This window comes from Amphiura filiformis, chromosome 16, assembly GCF_039555335.1.
Source record: "Amphiura filiformis chromosome 16, Afil_fr2py, whole genome shotgun sequence".
NCBI lineage: Eukaryota > Metazoa > Echinodermata > Ophiuroidea > Amphilepidida > Amphiuridae > Amphiura > Amphiura filiformis.
Window position 1 is genome coordinate 49,686,089 of NC_092643.1, and position 20,986 is coordinate 49,707,074.

The 20,986-nt window shown below is 36.2% G+C and overlaps 2 protein-coding genes and 1 long non-coding RNA gene across 3 annotated transcripts in view; 1 reads left to right on the top strand and 2 right to left on the bottom strand.

Moving 5' to 3' along the window:
- The window catches only part of LOC140136145 (uncharacterized), a 269,844-nt gene that overhangs the window by 159,792 nt on the left and 89,066 nt on the right, over positions 1-20,986 (bottom strand). The window lies entirely within an intron of this gene.
- The window catches only part of LOC140136422 (uncharacterized), a 123,299-nt gene that overhangs the window by 99,669 nt on the left and 2,644 nt on the right, over positions 1-20,986 (top strand). Inside the window, exon 5 of the mRNA XM_072158147.1 lies at positions 19,636-19,648. Coding sequence (XP_072014248.1) covers positions 19,636-19,648 — 13 coding nt within the window. The remainder of the gene's footprint in view (positions 1-19,635; positions 19,649-20,986) is intronic.
- LOC140136137 (nose resistant to fluoxetine protein 6-like) overlaps positions 1-20,986 on the bottom strand; it is an 80,193-nt gene that overhangs the window by 47,112 nt on the left and 12,095 nt on the right. The window lies entirely within an intron of this gene.

Sequence of the window (20,986 nt, forward strand, 5' to 3'; positions counted from 1 at the left end):
CACGCATTCGTGTGATAAAGATCAAAAGGTCACATCCCCACACTTTGGGTGCAATGAGCCCCAAACCATTTTTAATATGAAATCATATCTCATTAGACAATAAAAAATTATTTTTTAATCATTGATAGCTCAAGAAGTTGACCTTGAATGTATGCATGCAAAATTTAAACTTGCTGGTGTTTATACTTTGGGTGCAATGAGCCCGTTTCGCATTTTTGTAAAATGCGAAACGGACGAATAACTTTTTGCATTAAAATATTTTGGGTAATATCTTTGCATAATATCATGTATCTTGACAACACGCATTCGTGTGATAAAGATCAAAGGTCATATCCCCATACTTTGGGTGCAATGAGCCCCAAACCATTTTTTAATATGAAATCATATATCTCATCAGACAATAAAAAATTATTTTTTAATCATTGATAGCTCAAGAAGCTGACCTTGACAAGAAAAGTATGCATGCAAAATTTGAACTTGCTGGTGTTTATACTTTGGGTGCAGTGAGCCCGTTTGTAAAATGCGAAACGGACGAATAACTTTTTACATGAAAATATTTTGGGTAATTTCTTTGCATAATATCATGTATCTTGACAACATGCATTCATGTGATAAAGATCAAAGGTCACATCCCCATACTTTGGGTGCAATGAGCCCCAAACCCCTTTTTAATATGAAATCATATATCTCATTAACCAATGAAAAATATTTTAAAATTATTGATAGCTAATGAAGTTGACCTTGACAAGAAATGTATGCATGCAAAATTTGAACTTGCTAGTATTTATACTTTGGGTGCAATGAGCCCGTTTCGCATTTTTGTAAAATGCAGAAACGGACAAATAACTTTTGCACTAAAATATTTTGGGTAGTTTCTTTGCATAATATCATGTATCTTGACAACACGCATTCGTGTGATAAAGATCAAAGGTCACATCCCCATACTTTGGGCGCAATGAGCCCCAAACCACTTTTTAATATGAAATCATATATCTCATTAGACAATAAAAAATATTTTTTGATCATTGATAGCTCAAGAAGTTGACCTTGACAAGAAATGTATGCATGCAAATTTTGAACTTGTTGGTGTTTATACTTTGGGTGCAATGAGCCCGTTTCGCATTTTTGTAAAATGCGAAACAGACGAATAACTTTTTACATTAATATATTTTGGGTAATTTCTTTGCAAAATATCATGTATCTTGACAACTCGCATTCCTGTGGTAAAGATCAAAGGTCACGTCCCCATACTTTGGGTGCAATGAGCCCCAAACCACTTTTTAATATGAAATCATATATCTCATTAGGCAATAACAAATTATTTTTAATCATTGATAGCTCAAGAAGTTGACCTTGACAAGAAATGTATGCATGCAAAATTTGAACTTGCTGGTGTTTATTATTGTCCACAGGAATGCGTGTTGTCAAGATACATGATATTTTGCAAAGAAATTACCCAAAATATATTAATGTAAAAAGTTATTCGTCCGTTTCGCATTTTACAAAAATGCGAAACGGCTTCATTGCGGGCTCATTGCACCCAAAGTATAAACACCAACAAGTTCAAATTTTGCATGCATACATTTCTTGTCAAGGCCAACTTCTTGAGCTATCAATGATCAAAAAATAATTTTTGATTGCCTAATGATATATATGATTTCATATTAAAAAAGTGGTTTGGGGCTCATTGCGCCCAAAGTATGGGGACGTGACCTTTGATCTTTACCACAGGAATGCGAGTTGTCAAGATACATGATATTTTGCAAAGAAATTACCCAAAATATATTAATGTAAAAAGTTATTCGTCCGTTTCGCATTTTACAAAAATGCGCAACGGGCTCATTGCACCCAAAGTATAAACACCAACAAGTTCAAATTTTGCATGCATACATTTCTTGTCAAGGTCAACTTCTTGAGCTATCAATGATCAAAAAATATTTTTTTATTGTCTAATGAGATATATGATTTCATATTAAAAAGTGGTTTGGGGCTCATTGCACCCAAAGTATGGGGACGTGACCTTTTTATCTTTATCACAGGAACGCGTGCTGTCAAGATACATGATATTTTGCAAAGAAATTGCCCAAAATATATTAATGTAAAAGTTATTCGTCCGTTTCGCATTTTACAAAAATGCGAAACGGGCTCATTGCACCCAAAGTATAAACACCAACAAGTTCAAATTTTGCATGCATACATTTCTTGTCAAGGCCAACTTCTTGAGCTATCAATGATTAAAAAATAATTTTTTATTGCCTAATGAGATATATGATTTCATATTAAAAAGTTGTTTGGGGCTCATTGCACCCAAAGTATGGGGATGTGACCTTTGATCTTTACCACAGGAATGCGTGTTGTCAAGATACATGATATTATGCAAAGAAATTGCCCAAAATATTTTAATGCAGTCCGTTTCGCATTTTACAAAAATGCGAAACGGGCTCATTGCACCCAAAGTATAAACACCAACAAGTTCAAATTTTGCATGCATACATTTCTTGTCAAGGCCAACTTCTTGAGCTATCAATGATTAAAAAATAATTTTATTGCCTAATGAGATATATGATTTCATATTAAAAAGTTGTTTGGGGCTCATTGCACCCAAAGTATGGGGATGTGACCTTTGATCTTTACCACAGGAATGCGTGTTGTCAAGATACATGATATTATGCAAAGAAATTGCCCAAAATATTTTAATGCAAAAGTTATTTTGTCCGTTTCGCATTTTACAAAAATGCGAAACGGGCTCATTGCACCATAGTGTAGGCCATTGCAGTCAGAGTGTACAAGGTTTTATATTCCGTGGTTGTGTTTCTTGCAATTCATGAGATTTTCCTGCGGATAGTTCTTCACATTCATCTATGTTCACACATTTCTCAACAACAACATAAAAAAAACTTAATGCAAGATGAGTCAACTATAGGCCTAATACCTGGATATAAGGTAAATTTATTAAATTTAACTTTAAAATGCTTAATAATTTAATCTAGGTCATTGAAACACATGAATAATAACAAATCATAAAAATCATAAACTAGTTAAGGGACACCTTAAAAATCGGTTTCGTTTCGTTTCGTTTCGTTTCGTTTCGCAAAATACAGTAAGCCCACCATGGAGTCTATATTAATTTTTTCTGGTGGGCCATTTCAAGCTAGTTTGATTTTGAGGTCCTCAGATTGAGAAAATAATCCACTCCCAAACTATACCACATTTTCATACTCACTCTCCCAAACTGTACCAAATGTTCATTAAAAAGTTAATTGTTACACCGTATCCGAGCTGCCGAGCACCATATCTTCTGGTAACCATTATTGTATAAATCTGTAATTGGTGTTCAGCGGGAGGATTACTAGTACTTGGTGGTGTGTGCCCGTAGCTTAACGGACAGCTCGTAACCCAATCTAGAAAATGTTTTTGGACGCGCTGAATTTCTGTAAATATTTACATTAAAACATGATTAATGCTTATGATTGGCTTGATTGCATCTATGACAAGCATTCATGTGCACACTCCTTACTTGTGTAATACTTTCACATCTAATTCAATCGAATTGCACTAGAAGTAGATTAGCAGGGAGATCAGCTTGACTGATCGAAACGTGACTGATTTACAACTACACTACAGCACTCGGCAGTATAGGTAAGCTTACGTATTAAACTTGGATATTACACGTAACACTATCGACTAGTATCAGTGCTCAGTGAAACTTGGATATTGAATCGAGCATTGAAAATTGCAGAGTATTAAATGGGAGGCAAATAAAAGAACAGGAAAACTGATGATATTGTTCTCACAGTTTAATAGTACTAATAGTGTGCACACGGTGCGGTGTTGGATCGGAAACAGGACACCTCGCCCACACGCAACTTCGCCTACACGGCATCTCGCCTACGTGCCATCTCGCCCCCTATGCAATGCAATGCATTGCAATGGTGGTTGTGGATGTATCATGACGATCGATGTGACCGGAAGGGTCGTGTGTTCCTGTGTTGGTAGCAGACTATACGATCAAGGATTCGTTCCAATGAATGCACGGGAATATTCAACAATTTGTGTGTGTGTGTTTTATAAATTGAGGCCCCTACCGTCCCGTCCCGGTGGCGGTGTAGATTATGTTCGGTTTTTAACACACCGTGCTGATGTGATTATAACAATATTTTGTTAATATTTTAATATGTGTATGCATTTTTTCAACATGCATTTTTAATAATTTGATAACTTCGTGTTAAAGTGTGTTATACTTGAATTTTTATGAAGATAATTATAAAGAAAAATATGGCAGTCTTAATTTTTTAATACCATTGATTGTTAAAACTTTCAGCCTACTTTTAATAACTTGATAACGTGATAAAGTGTTTAAAATAAATTTTGGCCATTTTCAGCGAGCAGGGCCTGTGCTGTGCGTGCGTTTCGCCCCTTTTTACACCGCGGGTATTTGCTGCCGACGATTGCTTGACAAGTCCCCTGCGTGACTGCCAGCCAAAGTAAAAAAAACCACGGAATGGCCCGGAAATGGAATATACTGGATACGTTGCGTGCTGCGGTGACAGTGCCATTGATTTACCCATGTCATACCCGGCGATTTCGCAGAAGTCTTTACTTGCCAGCGTGTTGGAGGACGGGTAGTGTGCGCAACAAAAAAATTGTAATTGCGGGCCGTGTTAAAACATGTTTTGTGCTTGTAAGTCCGTACCGTGCACACGAAGACGAAGGAAAGCCATTGAATTATGATATAAAATCAGAAGGGTAATGAAAGTTGATTCCAAGTTTCCCATCATCGTCATCACTTTTTTACATTATATTAGCTTATATTTTCACGAACAATAATTAATTTAATATGTCCGAAATTTAGGCTTTATAAATGTATTTTTATGTTAAATACTAATATGTATTTTACTTTTACAGGTATGTTTTCATGAACAAAAGAATCAATTAGGCCCTATTATATGTGTTATTTTATTTTACAAATTATGTTTACTTCATATAAGTTCATACTTTTTAGTGTTAAATTAATTATGGCCAGTATGGCCTAATAATTTATATAATATGGCCAAAAAAGCGCTTGCGAGTTTTGTGTATTTTTATTTAATTAACCGAATCATTCATTTTACCGGCTCAAACTCACTTTAAAATAAAGTTAGAGATGTTCAAAACTTTTAAAACTTGCAGTCCTATAAAAGATATTAAATCAGAGAAGATCTTCTTTGACATAGCCTAATGAAACAATTAAGGGAAAAATAAATTTTTCAAAGACAAATGCGCACAACTAGCAAAACAAACGCCAGCAGCATGCAGCTTTGAGATATTTTGTGGGAGGCTGTGCAGTGACTTATGCCCCATTTTGCACCGCGTGTTAACGGCGGATATTCATTAGCTACCACTTACACGAAAACGCCGGGTGTGATTATGTTCAATCAATGGTACCACGCAAAAATGCCAGAATACACCGATGTACCTTCCTTGACAAGGCCGGGCCCTGCGCGCGGCCGCATGGCATACACACAGCATACACACTGATGTACGATCGATTGCTTGACATGTCCCGGTCAAGTATGCTCTCAGTTTCATGAAGGGTAGGAATATTGGTTGTAACATTCGTAACATTATTGATTTGATTTAATATTCCGATATGAATAATATCCCAGGGTCTATTGTCTTGTTAGATATAGAAAAGGCTTTCGACAGCGTTGAACACAGTTTCTTATTTCAGGTTTTAAGTCGGTTTAATCTTGGGGATAATTTTATTCAGTGGGTCAAAACTTTTTACAATTGCCGGAAAAGTTATGTTATCAATAATGGTTTTCTCAGCAATCCTATTGACATGTCTCGTGGAATTTTTCAAGGCTGTCCTATTTCACCCTTTTTGTTCCTTTTTGCCATTGAAATTTTGGCTATCGCAGTTCGCAGTAATGAAAAAATAAAAGGTCTTAAAGTGGGTAACATAGAAAAGAAAATTAATTTGCTGGCTGATGATACCACATGTTTCTTACAAGGGGATTTAGAATCTTTCCAATTTCTCTTCAACATCCTTGATAAATTTGCTTCCTTTTCAGGTTGCAAAATCAATATGTCAAAATCTGAGGCCATTCATATTGGCAGCTTAAAAGGTTCTGATTTCCATCCCTTTGAAGATATTGGGCTGAAATGGAAGACAAACACCTTTAAAACCTTAGGTGTTAATTTTTCTCTTAATACACATGCTCTTTTTGAGCTCAACTTTACCCCTAAACTTCATCAAATTGAGCAAACACTCAATTGCTGGAGGAGTAGATATTTATCTCTCTTGGGCAAAGTTACAGTTGTAAAATCCCTGTTGTTACCCCAGCTCTTGTATCTCTTTTCTGTTCTTTGTATAAACATTCCAAAAAGTTTTTTCAAGAAACTGAATAGTATGTTTTATAAATTCATTTGGAATGGAGGGAATGACAGAGTTAAGAGGGATGTCATGTGTAATGATTATGATAATGGTGGTCTTCGGATGATTGACCTTCTTGTGTTCTCACAGGCTCAACAATTTGTGTGGGTTAAGGGATCTAAAATGAGCGTTTATTGCGTTTCGACAGTATTTTTGTGGCACACGAGAGCACCTCAGACCTATCGAATTGTATTCTGAATACGAAGCATGACTTTCTGATATCAAATAATTTTCATTTTTGAAAATCACAATATAATACAAATTTTATGACAAATTATAAAATTTGATATTTTTCGATTTTTGATATATAACAGTCCTCGAAGTAATTATATAAATCTAATGATATATTCTTAAAGTGTATATAGCAGGGAGGAAAAGCCGACGGTCAATTGAAAATTTTGACCTTTCATATTGAAGATATGGATTTTTTTCCCAAAAAGACCTAATTTTTTTGGTGTTTTGGGAAAAATTCCATATCTTCAACACGAAAGGTCAACATTTTCAATTGATCGTCGGCTTTTCAACCCACCTACATACACTTTAAGTATAAATCATCAGATTTATAAAGTTTACTTCAAGTACTGTTAAATATCAAAAATATCAATTTTAATGATTTGCCATAAAATGTGTATTAAATTGCGAATTTCAAAATTCAAAATTATTTGATATCAGAATGACATTCTTCGTATTCAGAATGCAATTCGATATGTCTGATGTGCTCTAATGTCCCAAAATAAATACTGTCCAAACGTTCATACCCCAGCCCTTAAAGGTGAACCTCATTGAAAATAAAGTTATATATCAATGGAAAGCTTATGATGTCAGGAAGCAGAAAAGAATATTTTTTATTTGCATAGCGTACCAGGCTAGACATAATCTCCATGCAAAGATTGGATATTGGCACCCCCTAAATTACAAAACGAAATCGTTCAAATTGGGCGCTTTCGTTGATGACGTCAGCCCAGGGACACACAGTTACTTCCGGGTTTGATTGTAAACACAATGTCCGTGTATTACTGTGGCATGCATCGGGCCAATTCAGTCATTGTCAACTTTACATGAAAAATATCTTCAATAAAATAAGAATTACATGAAGGAAATATCATGATCAAATCAAGAATGAAGTTCCTGAATAAAGTGTGGGGATTTAAAAATGGGAAAAGTGCTGGCCGGGGTGATTTGGGATAGGCCAAGCCATCCACGATATGCATAGGGAATATTACAGTAAAGCACGAAGAGCGAAGATTCGCCGAATGAAAACAGATTGCAAAAAATAACTGCTAGTGCTACCAGTTCAGATCGTCACACCAAGTTGAGATGAACTTATCAAAGGAAAATGAAGGAATAGAATAAGGTACATGTACAGGATTTTTTAATTATTTCTTAGATTTACAGCCGGTCATGGCCGGTCATGTATGATAGACGAACTTGTATATAGATACATACGGGATGAGCTCAGTGACTGACTGAGTCTCACTACGCCGAGTGTTCAGTATCCGCGACTGTACTGTACTTACTTGCAGACAAAATGACCGATTTGATATTCACATTCTGATATTTCCAACTTATTGCTACTTCATCAGCAAAATTTATTCCTGTAAATGTTCCAAATATAAGGGAACGATTGATCAAATCTGCCGAAACACCCCATGAAACCACAGATATATGGAACTCACAACGCAAGTGCTGCCGGCGGACGAAGCCCCGAAGCGAGTCGCTGTGTTTGTGCATATCCGTCCCTGCCATTTCTTCAGCAATTTACGCATCGTGTTCGGTAATCCATAAAACATGAATGTTTCACTTTTTCAGTACCGTACACTGATTGTACTATCATTAAAGAATCGTGACACAAGTGACAATGTTTTAAGTTTATTCAGATTTCCATTTAATAACGGTCTACTAAGCCTAAATTGTATTTATTTTATCATAAAGTATCTGCCCGAGTATCTGTTTCCTTCAATCGTGATTGTGTGGAAATAATGTATTACCGCAATGCGCTAAATATGAAAACCTTTATATGGGCTGGATTTGACGAAATCGACGGTTCTTTATTAATTTTTGATTACTGCAAGACGATATTTTTTAAAATCAGATATTTTAAAATGAATCAAGAATAGGGAATGTCACAAACAAGTATTTAATTTGTTATTCGATCATGTTTATTCAGTCCATGACATGAACGGTACTCGGTAGCAGCAAGCATTTGCGCATGGGATTGATCCCAGCGCGAAATTCAAACTCAATTACCCGAGTTATACCCAGCCAGTTATGACTGATTTTGTCAAAAATTTACGGAAAATTTATGTGTTGACAATAATTCTATTATTTCTAATATATATAGAAGGAACCAGCAACTTGAAGATTCCTCTAATTTCAAGCTTTATCATGTTTATTGTGAAAATCAGACTTGCCGGGCAGCTTGCAAAGTACAGGAAGCAAGTCTTGTTTACGTGTTTCCGAGTAGGATCACGTGACTGCGAACCCTGAGCTTACGTCACGAGCATTCCCAAGGTCATAGACGATTGATTTGGGTGCTTTTTGGGCGCCTTAAAAAGACCAAAAATTCATTCATTTTTTAATTTTTCAGCTTTATTGGCCATCAAAAAATCGGAAAAAATAATTTTAGTATCCTGACATCATAAGCTTTTCATTGATATATAACTTTATTTTCAATGAGGTTCACCTTTAAGCAGCTGCTTGATCCTAATTATTCTAGTTTTTGGAAATCCTTAAACTTTCTGTTTTATCTTCTTTTTATCCAGATTATACTGTCTTGTTGAAGGCAGATGCTCCAGATTGTGTTTTAAATACCCTGTCAAATTGTCAGCTAATTGAGACTATCAAATTATGGTATTTATACAAATGCAAGATGAAGGAAAAATTAAACTGGTCTGATTTCCATCTCCAGGACCCAATTTGGTGGAATAAAGATGTTCGGTTAAAAACAAAAAAGTTTTTCTTTTACCCTACTTGGGATGAAAAAGGGATCCATTGCATTTCAGATCTTTATATGGGTCACAATTTAGTTAAAACCTTTGAAGATTTGGTTTTAGAATTTGATATTTCCATTAAAGACAGGAGGAAATACAATTATTTAATGAATGGGATTTATTTGGATTGGTTCCAGAACCCTAAGAACATTCAAGAAAACATTTTGATACTATTTCTGCTTCGCTTTTAGATGCAGAGAAGGTTTCAAAACATGCCTACTCAACTCTTAGGAACCAAGCCACTGTTGAAGCTGAAAACAAATGGGTTGATTGTCTCGATGTGTTTGATGAAATTGAATGGAACTGTGTGCATAGTAGCAATTTTAAATGTACTATTGAAACCCAGTTACGATCTTTTTATTTTAAAGTTTTTCATAGGGCAATTTGTACAAATAATTTTCTTCACAGAATTGGTAGGGTGGATTCACCCAATTGTTACTTTTGTAATGAATTGCCCAAACAATTTTGCATTTATTTTGTGAATGCAAGAATGTGTCTCCCATGTGGGATGAACTATGTTTTTATATCAACAGTGTCACTGGGGATTCTTTTACATTTTCCAAATTTGATAAAATGTTTGGTATCAGGATACCTCAGAACATGACCTGTGTATTAATTTCCTTTTTCTGTGCCTTAAATTTTACATTCATAAGTGCAGATTTAAACAGACTAACCTTAGTTTCAATGCTTTTCTGAATATGGTCAAATTGAAGCAGAAAATTGAGTATAAAATTGCTGAAAGTAAAGGTAAACTGCGGCTCCATTTCAAAAAATGGACCATTGATCTTGAAGCATCTTAAATTGTTGTCCTTTTCTTCAATTATTTTCAAACTGATTATGGCAGGATCAAGATGGGTGTAACCAAGTAATGTGTGCACTTGTTTGACACAAGACTGGTGCTTGTGTTTTGTTTGTAAGAGTGAACGTTCTCTTTGTCCATCGTCTTTGTCTCTTTTGTGATTGTCCTTTGTACCTGTTCTTAAAATTTTGACTATAATATTATGTTTTAATTCATGATCGTTGGGAACTGGTGGCCCATTGTGTATGTTTTTTCTCCCTCCACCAGTTCCAAGAACAGGGAATAAAAAACTTCAAAAAAAAAAAAAAAAAAGTATGCTCTCAGTTTGATTAAGACCCCGAGAATTATACGGGCCATGTTTTGTGCTTGGCCTATCGGAGGCACGCTACATGTACACCATGGCTTATCGGAGGCACGCGAAGAAGAAAAAGTTGCAAATGTTTGCAAAACTGGTTAATACTAAATACGATTTCGGTAAAATTTTAATTTGGGGTTATTCTTTGTCAAATATTATTATAACGTGCTCCCTTAGCCTACACATCCAAAGACCCATCATTTTCTTATTGTTTTCACGCAAAAGACTAGCTCCCAAGGAATATTTCCTCCCAAGACCATCAAGTTTTAGAATATGGCCCAGAAAGAACTCTTTTCTTTTTTTTTTCTTTTTTTTTTGGGGTCTTCTCTCGAAAGGCCTCATTTGTTAGCAACTGCCCTCGAAAGACCTCTTTTTTGGATCCTACTCCTATTTATTGCACAATTTTCCCCCCGAAATACCTTATGAGCGCGAAAATGGAAAATGTTACTTTTGCGCGCATAAAACTGAATCTGGAATCTGTGTTTTGTTTTCTTTCTCCTATAATTCTATAATGACTTTGGTTTGTTTATTTGTTCTCTCTACGTCCACTCCCGCATACACACCCCACCTAACACTCCCGCTAACACTCCATACACACCCCTTCATGAACACATCTCGAAGAATCAAGCGCGGAAATTGAAAATGTTACTTTTGCGCGCATAAATCCGAATTTGAAATTTTTGTTTTTGTTTGACGGTTGTGTTTGTTAGAAATCAGTAAAGAAATATGATGTGCATATGTATAATATACAAGAAGGTATACACATGATAAATGAAAGAAAGATAATAATTATGATAATAGAAACAAGGAAGGAATTATTTTAGACAAGTGTTAATTGTGTGTATGCCCAGCCTGATCATGCAAACGACATCCGAGTAATCCGAGCTTCCAAATCTGGGTGTTTGATAAGCCTAGATAGGGAATACCCATTCGTAGACGGTGCGCACATGAACAGGCAAAATTCGGGGCAAAATAATGATTTATATGAAGTTTAAAATGAAATCATGTATGGTATTTGATAGACCTAGAAGACGCGGTGCGCGTGTTAATAGGATCTAGGAAAAATAACGAGTTATATGAAGTTTAAAACGAATCATACCTGTATATAAAGCCAAACAACCTACATCTTCCAAATCTGGGGAAAATAACGAGTTACGTGAAGTTTCAAATTAAATCACAGCTCGTATATCAATAAACACATTTATTGCACAAAATGTTTCCATTTGTTTGAAATTTTTCCCAGGGTAGCTCCGATGTCTTACAAACATAATGAATTTGATTCCAATGTATACTCAGTGGACATGTTAAAACATTACAATGCCAAAAAATCAGCATGATCAGGGTTGAAACGTATTATGTAAAACGATCGAAGGCCTACACTATATGGTTTTATCTCTTGGCCCCGGCTCTTGACAGTTCAGTTTCGGCACACTAAATTAATACTAGGAGAAACTTAAGAAATAAGGGGAAGGATTCGATTTTGAGCTTGTCACCAAGAAATTTAAGAAAGAAGGACTCCGGGAAGGCCCGAATAGACTTTGATCATTGGTCATCAAAAGGCCCTTCCATCATGAGACGACCATCTAAACTACGCAAAAAAAGTTTCTTTATGGTTAGGAAATTTACCCGCTATTAAAATCTAGCAACCAATTTTGTACGTTTGCTCACTAATCGCATGCGGGTGATTGTCCTGCGCATTTTGACACCTCAATCACTACTCTACGACACTCCTGAGAAAAGATATGAATGTTTAAGTAACACGAGGTCGAAAATGAAAATTGCAAAGAGGCCTATTCAGCGGTTTTAGAGCTGATTCACTGATCCAAGACGGTTTCATTATTCCCGCCTTTTAAATTTTAATTTAAAGCATTTTCCTTGATGCATGTTGGATAATCCTTTGCTTATTATGCAGATGAATGATCAAAGACAAAGGTGAGTGGGTACTAAGACATTTACGTTTTGAGAGATGGATTTGGAAAAGGGATTCAAAACAGGTCATGATTACAGCTGCATTCCTGGAAGCAGAAGGAATTGAGACACTAGAACATAACAGCTCATAACATAACATAGAGTGGCCCTCCAGAAGCCCTGATCTTAATCCCTTGGAGAACCTTTGGGATCAGCACAAGAAACGAGTCAACAAGAAGATAAAGGCTGGTGGGATTGCGTCGCATCGTTATCAACGAGTGGAACGGGGTTGAGCAAGGTAACATTCGACGCCTCATTAGGAGCATGAGACGCCGCGTGGCTGCTGTAAGGGAAGCCAACGGTGGACACACAAAGTATTGAAAGACGGGTAAAGAAAGAGATTAATCTCAAGTGAAGTTGGAAACGGCAGTATGATGCCTGAAATGTACTCAGCAATTAAACAAAAGTTATCTGCATGTTTGTTGTTTTTTGTGTTCTTTTATGCTGAAAACTTGAATAGGCCTCTTTGCAATTTTCATTTTTCGACCTCGTGTTACTTAAACATTCATATCTTTTCTCAGGAGTGTCGTAGAGTAGTGTTTGAGGTGTCAAAATGCGCAGGACAATCACCAGCATGCAATTATTGAGCAAACGTACAAAATTATTCGCTAGATTTTAATAGTGGGTAAATTTCCTAACCATAAAGAAACTTTTTTTGCGTAGTGTATATATACATGTTGCGTAGAGAAACGTAACACTTGCAGCTGTAAATGCGTAGGTCTTTTAGTTTTAGCTTATTTAGTCTTTCACATGTCATTTCAGTACACCCATTATAATCATTTTTTCTCTTTCCCGTCCAATTATGCTTGTTTTGTACTCCGTCGGTAATCAAATGGTTCAAACTATAAACGAATACCGTATTAGATTGTTAAACCCGGTTTCCTCCTTCAGGCATAAGGCCAAAGTCTTTCTTTCCTTATGTCCTTAATTTTTTCTTTATTCAATCCTGTTCTTTCTTGAGGCCCTAGGCCTAATTCTTTTTTCCCCTTTGATACGTTATTGTATTGTCAATGGTCATGTCATATACATAAATAATTCAAACTTTCTGACTTTGGTTTGAGCTGAGACTAAAATACCTAAACCCTTACTTGCATTTGAATCAAATAAATATATTATATAGGATACATGCTAAATACTTGAAGCCAAAGCAATTAAGTATAACGAGTCAGATCATGCTGACGGTGTTTACGCTACATCATATGCGCAGCGCAGGTGCTCCTTTGTTAAAAGGGAAATCCCTGATGAGGAACGGTCAAAGAGTAGTTCTCGCCAGTCAAGAAAGATCAAATGTGAAAGTTCACTTCCCGAAAAGGAACTTTCACCAGTTCGTCTTCATGGTCTTTCTTACGCCATGTGAGATACTAGTAGTGATCATATATTCTGAGCTAAGCATAGTTTGGTAACTATAAAGAAAAAAAGGTCCTACTCGTCCGACTGTCAAAAAGCTGAGACGGTTAAATAATAGCATTGCATGAGTACGACATAGAGTAGGCCTACTATAGCTTAAACATATAAATCATCATTATCAGTTTATAAAGCAAAGTTTCAAATTATACGACATGCATGAATAAAGTACACATGACATAGGCCTACGTATCTTCCAAATCTAGGTTTATCAAACTCCCAGATTTGGAAGTTATATGAAGTGGTCCTTTTTTATTATTATTCATTTTTGCATTTATATTAAACAGGACAAAACACAAATAACTTGAGAAAAAAAAGATAGAAAGAATAAAAAACAACATACACAACACAAATACAAAAGCATCTCTAACATTATAATATATGACTAGTACAATATTATGCATATTTTTAAATTCGTTTTATACTTTGTTTGTCCGTGGGCACACGAGAAAGACAATAATATGTTATATTTATGTAATTACTAATTTTCTTTGTTGTTACATTATTTTCTTACACAAAACATTCCCATTTCATACGAAGTGGTCCTTCAATAATGTGTGATTTGCATAAAAATAGCTTCCTATTTTTGCTAGTTTTCACTGATAGCTCTTATATATTAGCTCGTACTGATCGCATTATCCCCTTTTAATTTCGAGCCAAACAAATGAGGTAAATTTAAAACGAAGAAAATTGCTATTTCATTCCAGCGCCTACAATCTGTGTATTAGCTCGCCGATCATATTATAATCGGGCGGGAGCTATAAAGGAAAATTATGGACCCAAATCATACCGATCAGATAGGGCCTACCGCGAGTCAGACTCAGATGCCAACAACAACCCACCAGGAACCACGGAAATCCATCCAAAAGTGGCAATATAATAAGAAGAAGTTAAGAACACATGCAGTAAAACATAAAATCAGACCAAATAAAAGAGGCGAATAAAAGTAAAACAAAATTGTGACTAAAAATATGTTGTTTAAAAGTAGAACCACATAACAAAACAATAACATAACACATAACAAAAAGTAGAAAAACAAACATAAAAATAGAACAAAAAGGCCTAAATCCAAAAGAAAGCAAGACCAAAGAAAAGCATACGCAAAAAAAAAAAAGAAAGAAAGACAGAAAACCATAAAAATGGAAAAACAAAAATAGGACAAAAAAAGCCCAACCCCCAAACATGTCAGAAAACAATACCAAATAAACAAAATCAAAAGGAAACAGTACAAAATACAGACAGACATAATATTAATTGATACAGACAAAATAAAACAAACAAAACGCATAATATACAAAAAACAATACGATCGTACCAAATTAGTATGTAGTAGGCTACAAAACATTACAAAATAAAGAAAAGGATAACCAAACCAAAACGAGCCAAAATATAACTAGAAACATAACAAAAAACAAGCAAAAAGCCATAGACCTATCCCAAACAAAGAAATTATTCACCAAACAAAGAAAAGCATAAACAATACACTAATTAAAGGAAAAACTAAATTGAAAATATATAACCCAAAACCCACTCAGACAAAGCTCTAATAAATCCAAACGAAGAAAAACAAATAAACATTAAACAACATAACAAATTATAGCAAGAACAACAACAAAGCCAAACACTAAAAAAACATTACGAAATATGAAAGAAGAATATTACAAATTACCCAATAAAGAAAACATGCAAAAGTCCAAAAGACTATTAAAAAAACGGTACCGTAGGAAACGTAGGCCTATTAAATTTTGATGCACTATACTTTCCTTATTTCGAAAACGCAATACTGAGCTACTATTCTAATTGCCGATAAAGCTAAATTAGGTGAGGGGGAAATACAACTATTATACTTCTCAACTTCAAATCACCACAGCACCATCATCAAATCATCACCTATATCGACACCGGGCTATTCTCAACTTTCAAGACTACAACAGGACGTGGTCACTATATTCTCGTCCATTCAATGGGGGCGATTTAATGAATACATCATTGATAGTACGATCTGAATACACACACATCCTGTGCGCATCGATCGTATACATCCACAATGCCATTGCGTTGCATTGCCGCAATAGCTAATTAGGGGGCGAGATGGCACGTAGGCGAAATGGCGTGTAGGCGAAGTGCATTGTGGGCGAAGTGTCCTGTATTCGTTGGATCAACCTTCCTAGCAGGTTAATCGCTTGGGTAAAAACAGTTTTTGCCAGTTTTTGTTGGCAAAAACTAAAAAAGTAGTTTAAAGTTCAGGTATTTCATCTCAAAACAAATGATCAAGTTACAAAAATAATTTCCTGAGTGTAACAAGGCCAGATTGTGTACATATTGAGAAATTAAAGGCATGCATTTTCATTGCTCGAGTGCATTTAACCGAAAGTGCATATATATCAAATTCAAAACTTTTCCATAAGGTCTTGATGAGACAAAAAATATGTTGAATGATTTATTAAAAGTTGTGTGTTACTGTTTATGAGCTTTCTGTGTTACTTTTTAATATTTGAGTGACTATGTGAGTTTAATATTTGAGTGACTATGTGAGTTTTTACCAATTTTTGCCATTGGCAGTTTTAAAACTGGCAAAAAAAGGTTTCTGCCAAAAAACAGTTTGGTAAAATTTACTAAATACGCAATAAGAAGGGACAAAAAACAGGTTTTGCCGGCAAAAACCGAACCCTGCTTGCTCAAGAAGTCTAGCCAAAAATTTGCTCACCGATAGCTTCACATTCTAGGCTAGAGACCATTACATTCAGAATCTAGTCGGATTCACTGAAGCAAGACACCATGTAAAGCAATGGAAGTATAGAAGTAAACACAGCCGATCACGAAAAATGTTGCTAAACACTTCCATTGGTTTACACGGTGTCATGCTTCAGCGAATCCAACTAGATTTTGAATGCAATGGTCCGTAGCCTAGAATGTATAAAAGCTATCGGTGAACAAATTCTTGGCTAGACTTCTCGAGCAACCAGGAAGGCAAGAGTTCAGTAAGGGAGACAATGCTATAGCTTTAGTGTCCTCCGCCATCGTGGCATGCCTGATTGCCAGTTGGTTTTCTCTCGCTATCTCCCTATATGAAGTTAGTAGATTGACACTGATGGTGAAGGAGAATAATATACTAGCGGGCCGGTCTTGATACTTGATTCTGTATCATCCTTAAAAGCAAATCTGGCTGTCCTGGATGTTAAATGGTGCAGTGCGGTCCAAGTGCTATTTATACAAAAACGGTGAACAGCAAAAGCTGAAGAAGATCATAGACATAGGGTGCTGCTAAGAACTTGATGCAGGAGTTACCACCAGTTGATGGAACCAGGGGTAGCATTAACCCCCGATTGGGGGTGAATGACCCCCTAAATTTAAAATATATTAATTTTTCACCCTCTATATTGGGAATATGTGCAAGCTCGGGGGTGAACTCTGACCCTCTTCTTTTGGACCTTACTCCTACCCCTGACTACACTGCAAAATATTTTTCACCCCATGTATTTGGATTTTCTGTAAGCTCGGGAGTGAATAACACGGGAAAACAACCCCCGACTTTCGGGCCTGAATGCTACCCCTGGATGGAACCAGGAGCCTATAGTCTTCAAATTCCTGGTAAAGCTGTGGAACCAGGGCGTAACCTGACCTTCCGGGGGGGGGGCAATATTGAAATATATAGATCTTCTTCCCTCTTTCTTTCCCTTTTCTCTTCTCCCTTCCTCTTTTCTTTTCTCCCTTCCTTTTTTTCTTCCCTCTTCTTTCCCCTTTCTCTTCCCTCTTTTTCTCTCCGCTCTTTTCCCACTTCCCAATTTTTTGCTCTTCTTCCCAGTTTTGTTTTGGCCAGGGTGGCAGCTTGCCCTCTGCCCCCCCCACTGGTTACGCCACTGTGTGGAACTGAAGTTCTGGTGCCTTATTACAAGCGGGCCGGTCTTGATTCTTAATTCTGTATCATTTAAAAGGAAATCTGGCTGTCCTGGATGTTAAATGGTGCAGTGCGGTCCAAGTGCAATTTATATACAAAAACAATGAACAGCAAAAGCTAAAGTGGATCATAGGCATAGGGATGATAGGGTGCTGCTAAAAACTTGATGCGGGAGTTACCACCAGTTGATGGAACCAGGAGGCTACAGTCTTCGAATGGTCGGTAAAGCTGTGCAACTGAAGCCCTGGTGTCTTATTACTGAAACTGCTTCCAATGGTAGGATGTTCCAGATTAGAATCACCCGGGGGTAAAAGGAGTACTGTATATGTTGAGATTTGTGATAACCTGGCATGGTGAAACTGGGGATGATGCAGACCTTTAGCTGGCCTTTGGTTTAAAGTGCTGGGAGATGGTGATGTTGACAGAACCATTTTAGATCTTATATAACATGGTCGCTGCTGTTGCACACTTTCCACCTTGTTCTTGTCACTCTTGGAGTAAGGCCCCATGTCTTGGCCAAGGAGAACACAGTGAGTAAGTCCTGGTGAAGGTCTAATTGTATCAAGTATCTACCTCAACAATCACTGTCATATTCCATCAATTTACTACAGAATATATTGTATGCTCAACTTATATTCCTAAAAACTTGTAGGAACCAAAATGGCCGCTAATGGCACCTATTATCCAGACTTAGGATACATATTCTTTAAATGGTGACATAATTCCAGTTGCCTTTCCCATAATTCAAAGTTCCCAGGTTCAACGTGTGGCGCACGTGACAAGGGGCAATATTGAATGCTATGCAGATGAGCAGTGATCCTGGACAGTATAGCACTGGTGTTTGATTTGAAGGTTTTTTCACGGCAGTGAAATGATGCCACTTTCCCCACATCTCATATGCACAGTTTATCCCTTACATATCCTGTGTCATGAATAGGTATGTAGCCCATCAGCCTTGTGGTTATGAGTGTAGGAAATTATTCCTAATATCTCATACCCTAGTTTGTATGCCTTTATCTATGATCTTGCCACACTTGATAACTTACTAATTAGCCCTAACCCGGAAAAGAGTCTGTCCAGGAGTAGGAATTTTTAGCCTTTTTTATAAACATGTTTTCAATTGGCTTATAGCCATCACATGCTGATAATACACATAACTGCTTGGTTAATCAAAACTAGCAGGGTTCATGGCCAAGCCTGATTACAAAGTAAACAAATTCTGTATAGAAAACTGTGCAGCAAGCGATTTACTTCAGAAAATTACTACACTGCACAAAACTAAGTCCATTATCTATACTCTAGGCCTATAGTTAATTGAATGTTAGCTAATGTTTATTGACTTAAACCTGTATAATATTGGTGTTCATGACCCTGACAAAAGCTAGCAAGAGCAAGCTGTGTAATTATTTTGTTTACTTGTGATAAGATACAATTTTCTTGGTAGTTATAGCCAAATTCACAGATTTGTTTCTTAGTACCGTAGGTGACTTAATAAAAAATTCCTTTAAAAAGGAATGGGCGCCCAATGTGAGCTTGGTCGCGATGTGGTAAATTTCATGGTGGTTAGATTTGGTATTATTATCTCTTGCAAACCCGGTGACACCTCATTATAGAAATCAGACCTGTTGATAGGTTGTAAGAGGGGATAGCCTTTTCCAGGCACGAATTGGGCCATATATAAAGAAAGTTTTGCTACTTTGCAACGCAATAAAGACCTAAATGCAAAACGAGATCCTGTAGGTGACTCCCGAGGTGGCTTAAAAAACTAAATGCAAAATGATGTTTTTAAAAAATATTGTTTTCCAGAGTCAAGACGCAGGTATCATTATAAAGCCTCACATCACTTATTTAATTATTGTTGAATAAGTGCAGAGTAGGTTAGATATATATAATGTTAGACCAAAGTAGCTCAAAGTACATGTACTATTATAGTATTATGTATAATATACCTGATCCGTGAACTTGTCTTTTTTAAAGACAAATTCTTGTTTAAAAATAAAATTCTATATACAAATCTTCAATCTACTATCAATGCATTCATAGACTATGACATAGTTGAATTTTGATTTAAATAAAAATATGTTATTATTAATCATGATGAACGCATCCTGTTGGAGCTCAAAATTATACTGATGTGTATTAGAATTAATAGTAAAATGGTCATAACAAGTTTATATCCGGGGGGTACTCAGTACAAATGACCATACGGGACGTGCCGCAAATATGGGTAGCATTTTCAGCCATTTGGTATATCAATGACCCCTTTTTCTAGGCCAATTGTTTTGGTATATGGATGGGTCCTTTTTCAAAATTTTGTCAATTTCTTTGGAAAATAGTCCCATTGTAGACAACATTTTTGGAAAAAGTTGTAAACATTAAAACAATTTGGGTTAAATTTGGCCAAAAATTAATACTGAACAATTCTGATTTTGGAATCTACCAGTTTATTCACGAAGGTCCGATTAAAATATTCGACTATGTACTTTGACTTTTAAGCAGAACTTTGCCTCGGGACTTCGTTCTCTAAAACACACTGTCAATCATACTTGTTTGTCAATGAAATCTAACCACAAACACAAAGGATGGTGGTACAATACGCGCTAGATGCGTACATTCATCCACCAACTTTCGCGCCAGCACAAAAGCGCCGCATTCCATTGATATGTGTACCAAGTATAGTTAATGGTAATGGCACGTGCCTGAAGGATTTAAACAATAACGAGATCTGGGCGACCAATCACAAGCCAGATTCATTTAAAGTCATGTCTTATAATATGAATTTGGTTAATTTTTTTCAAACCTGATTTTTTGGCATATTTGTAATGTTTATACATGTCACAACTTGCACCTAAATGGAATCGGCCAAATTTGTTGTGTTTGTAGGCACAGTGGTTTGTAGGGCAAAGTTCGACATAAAGTCATAATTCAAAGAATTATGACTTTATGTCCTCCCATAGAACTGCGTGTTAAACGGTCAAAATAACAAGCAGTGTTTCTTTCACTTTACCTCGCACACCGACATCGCCCGGTTAATAATTACATTAGTACAGCCAGAGACACTCAAATGAATACACGGGATCGATACATGTAAATGTGCTATGCACGATTGATATTCAGACGATAAATCTTTTGATACCAGGGTGGAAAATGATGAATA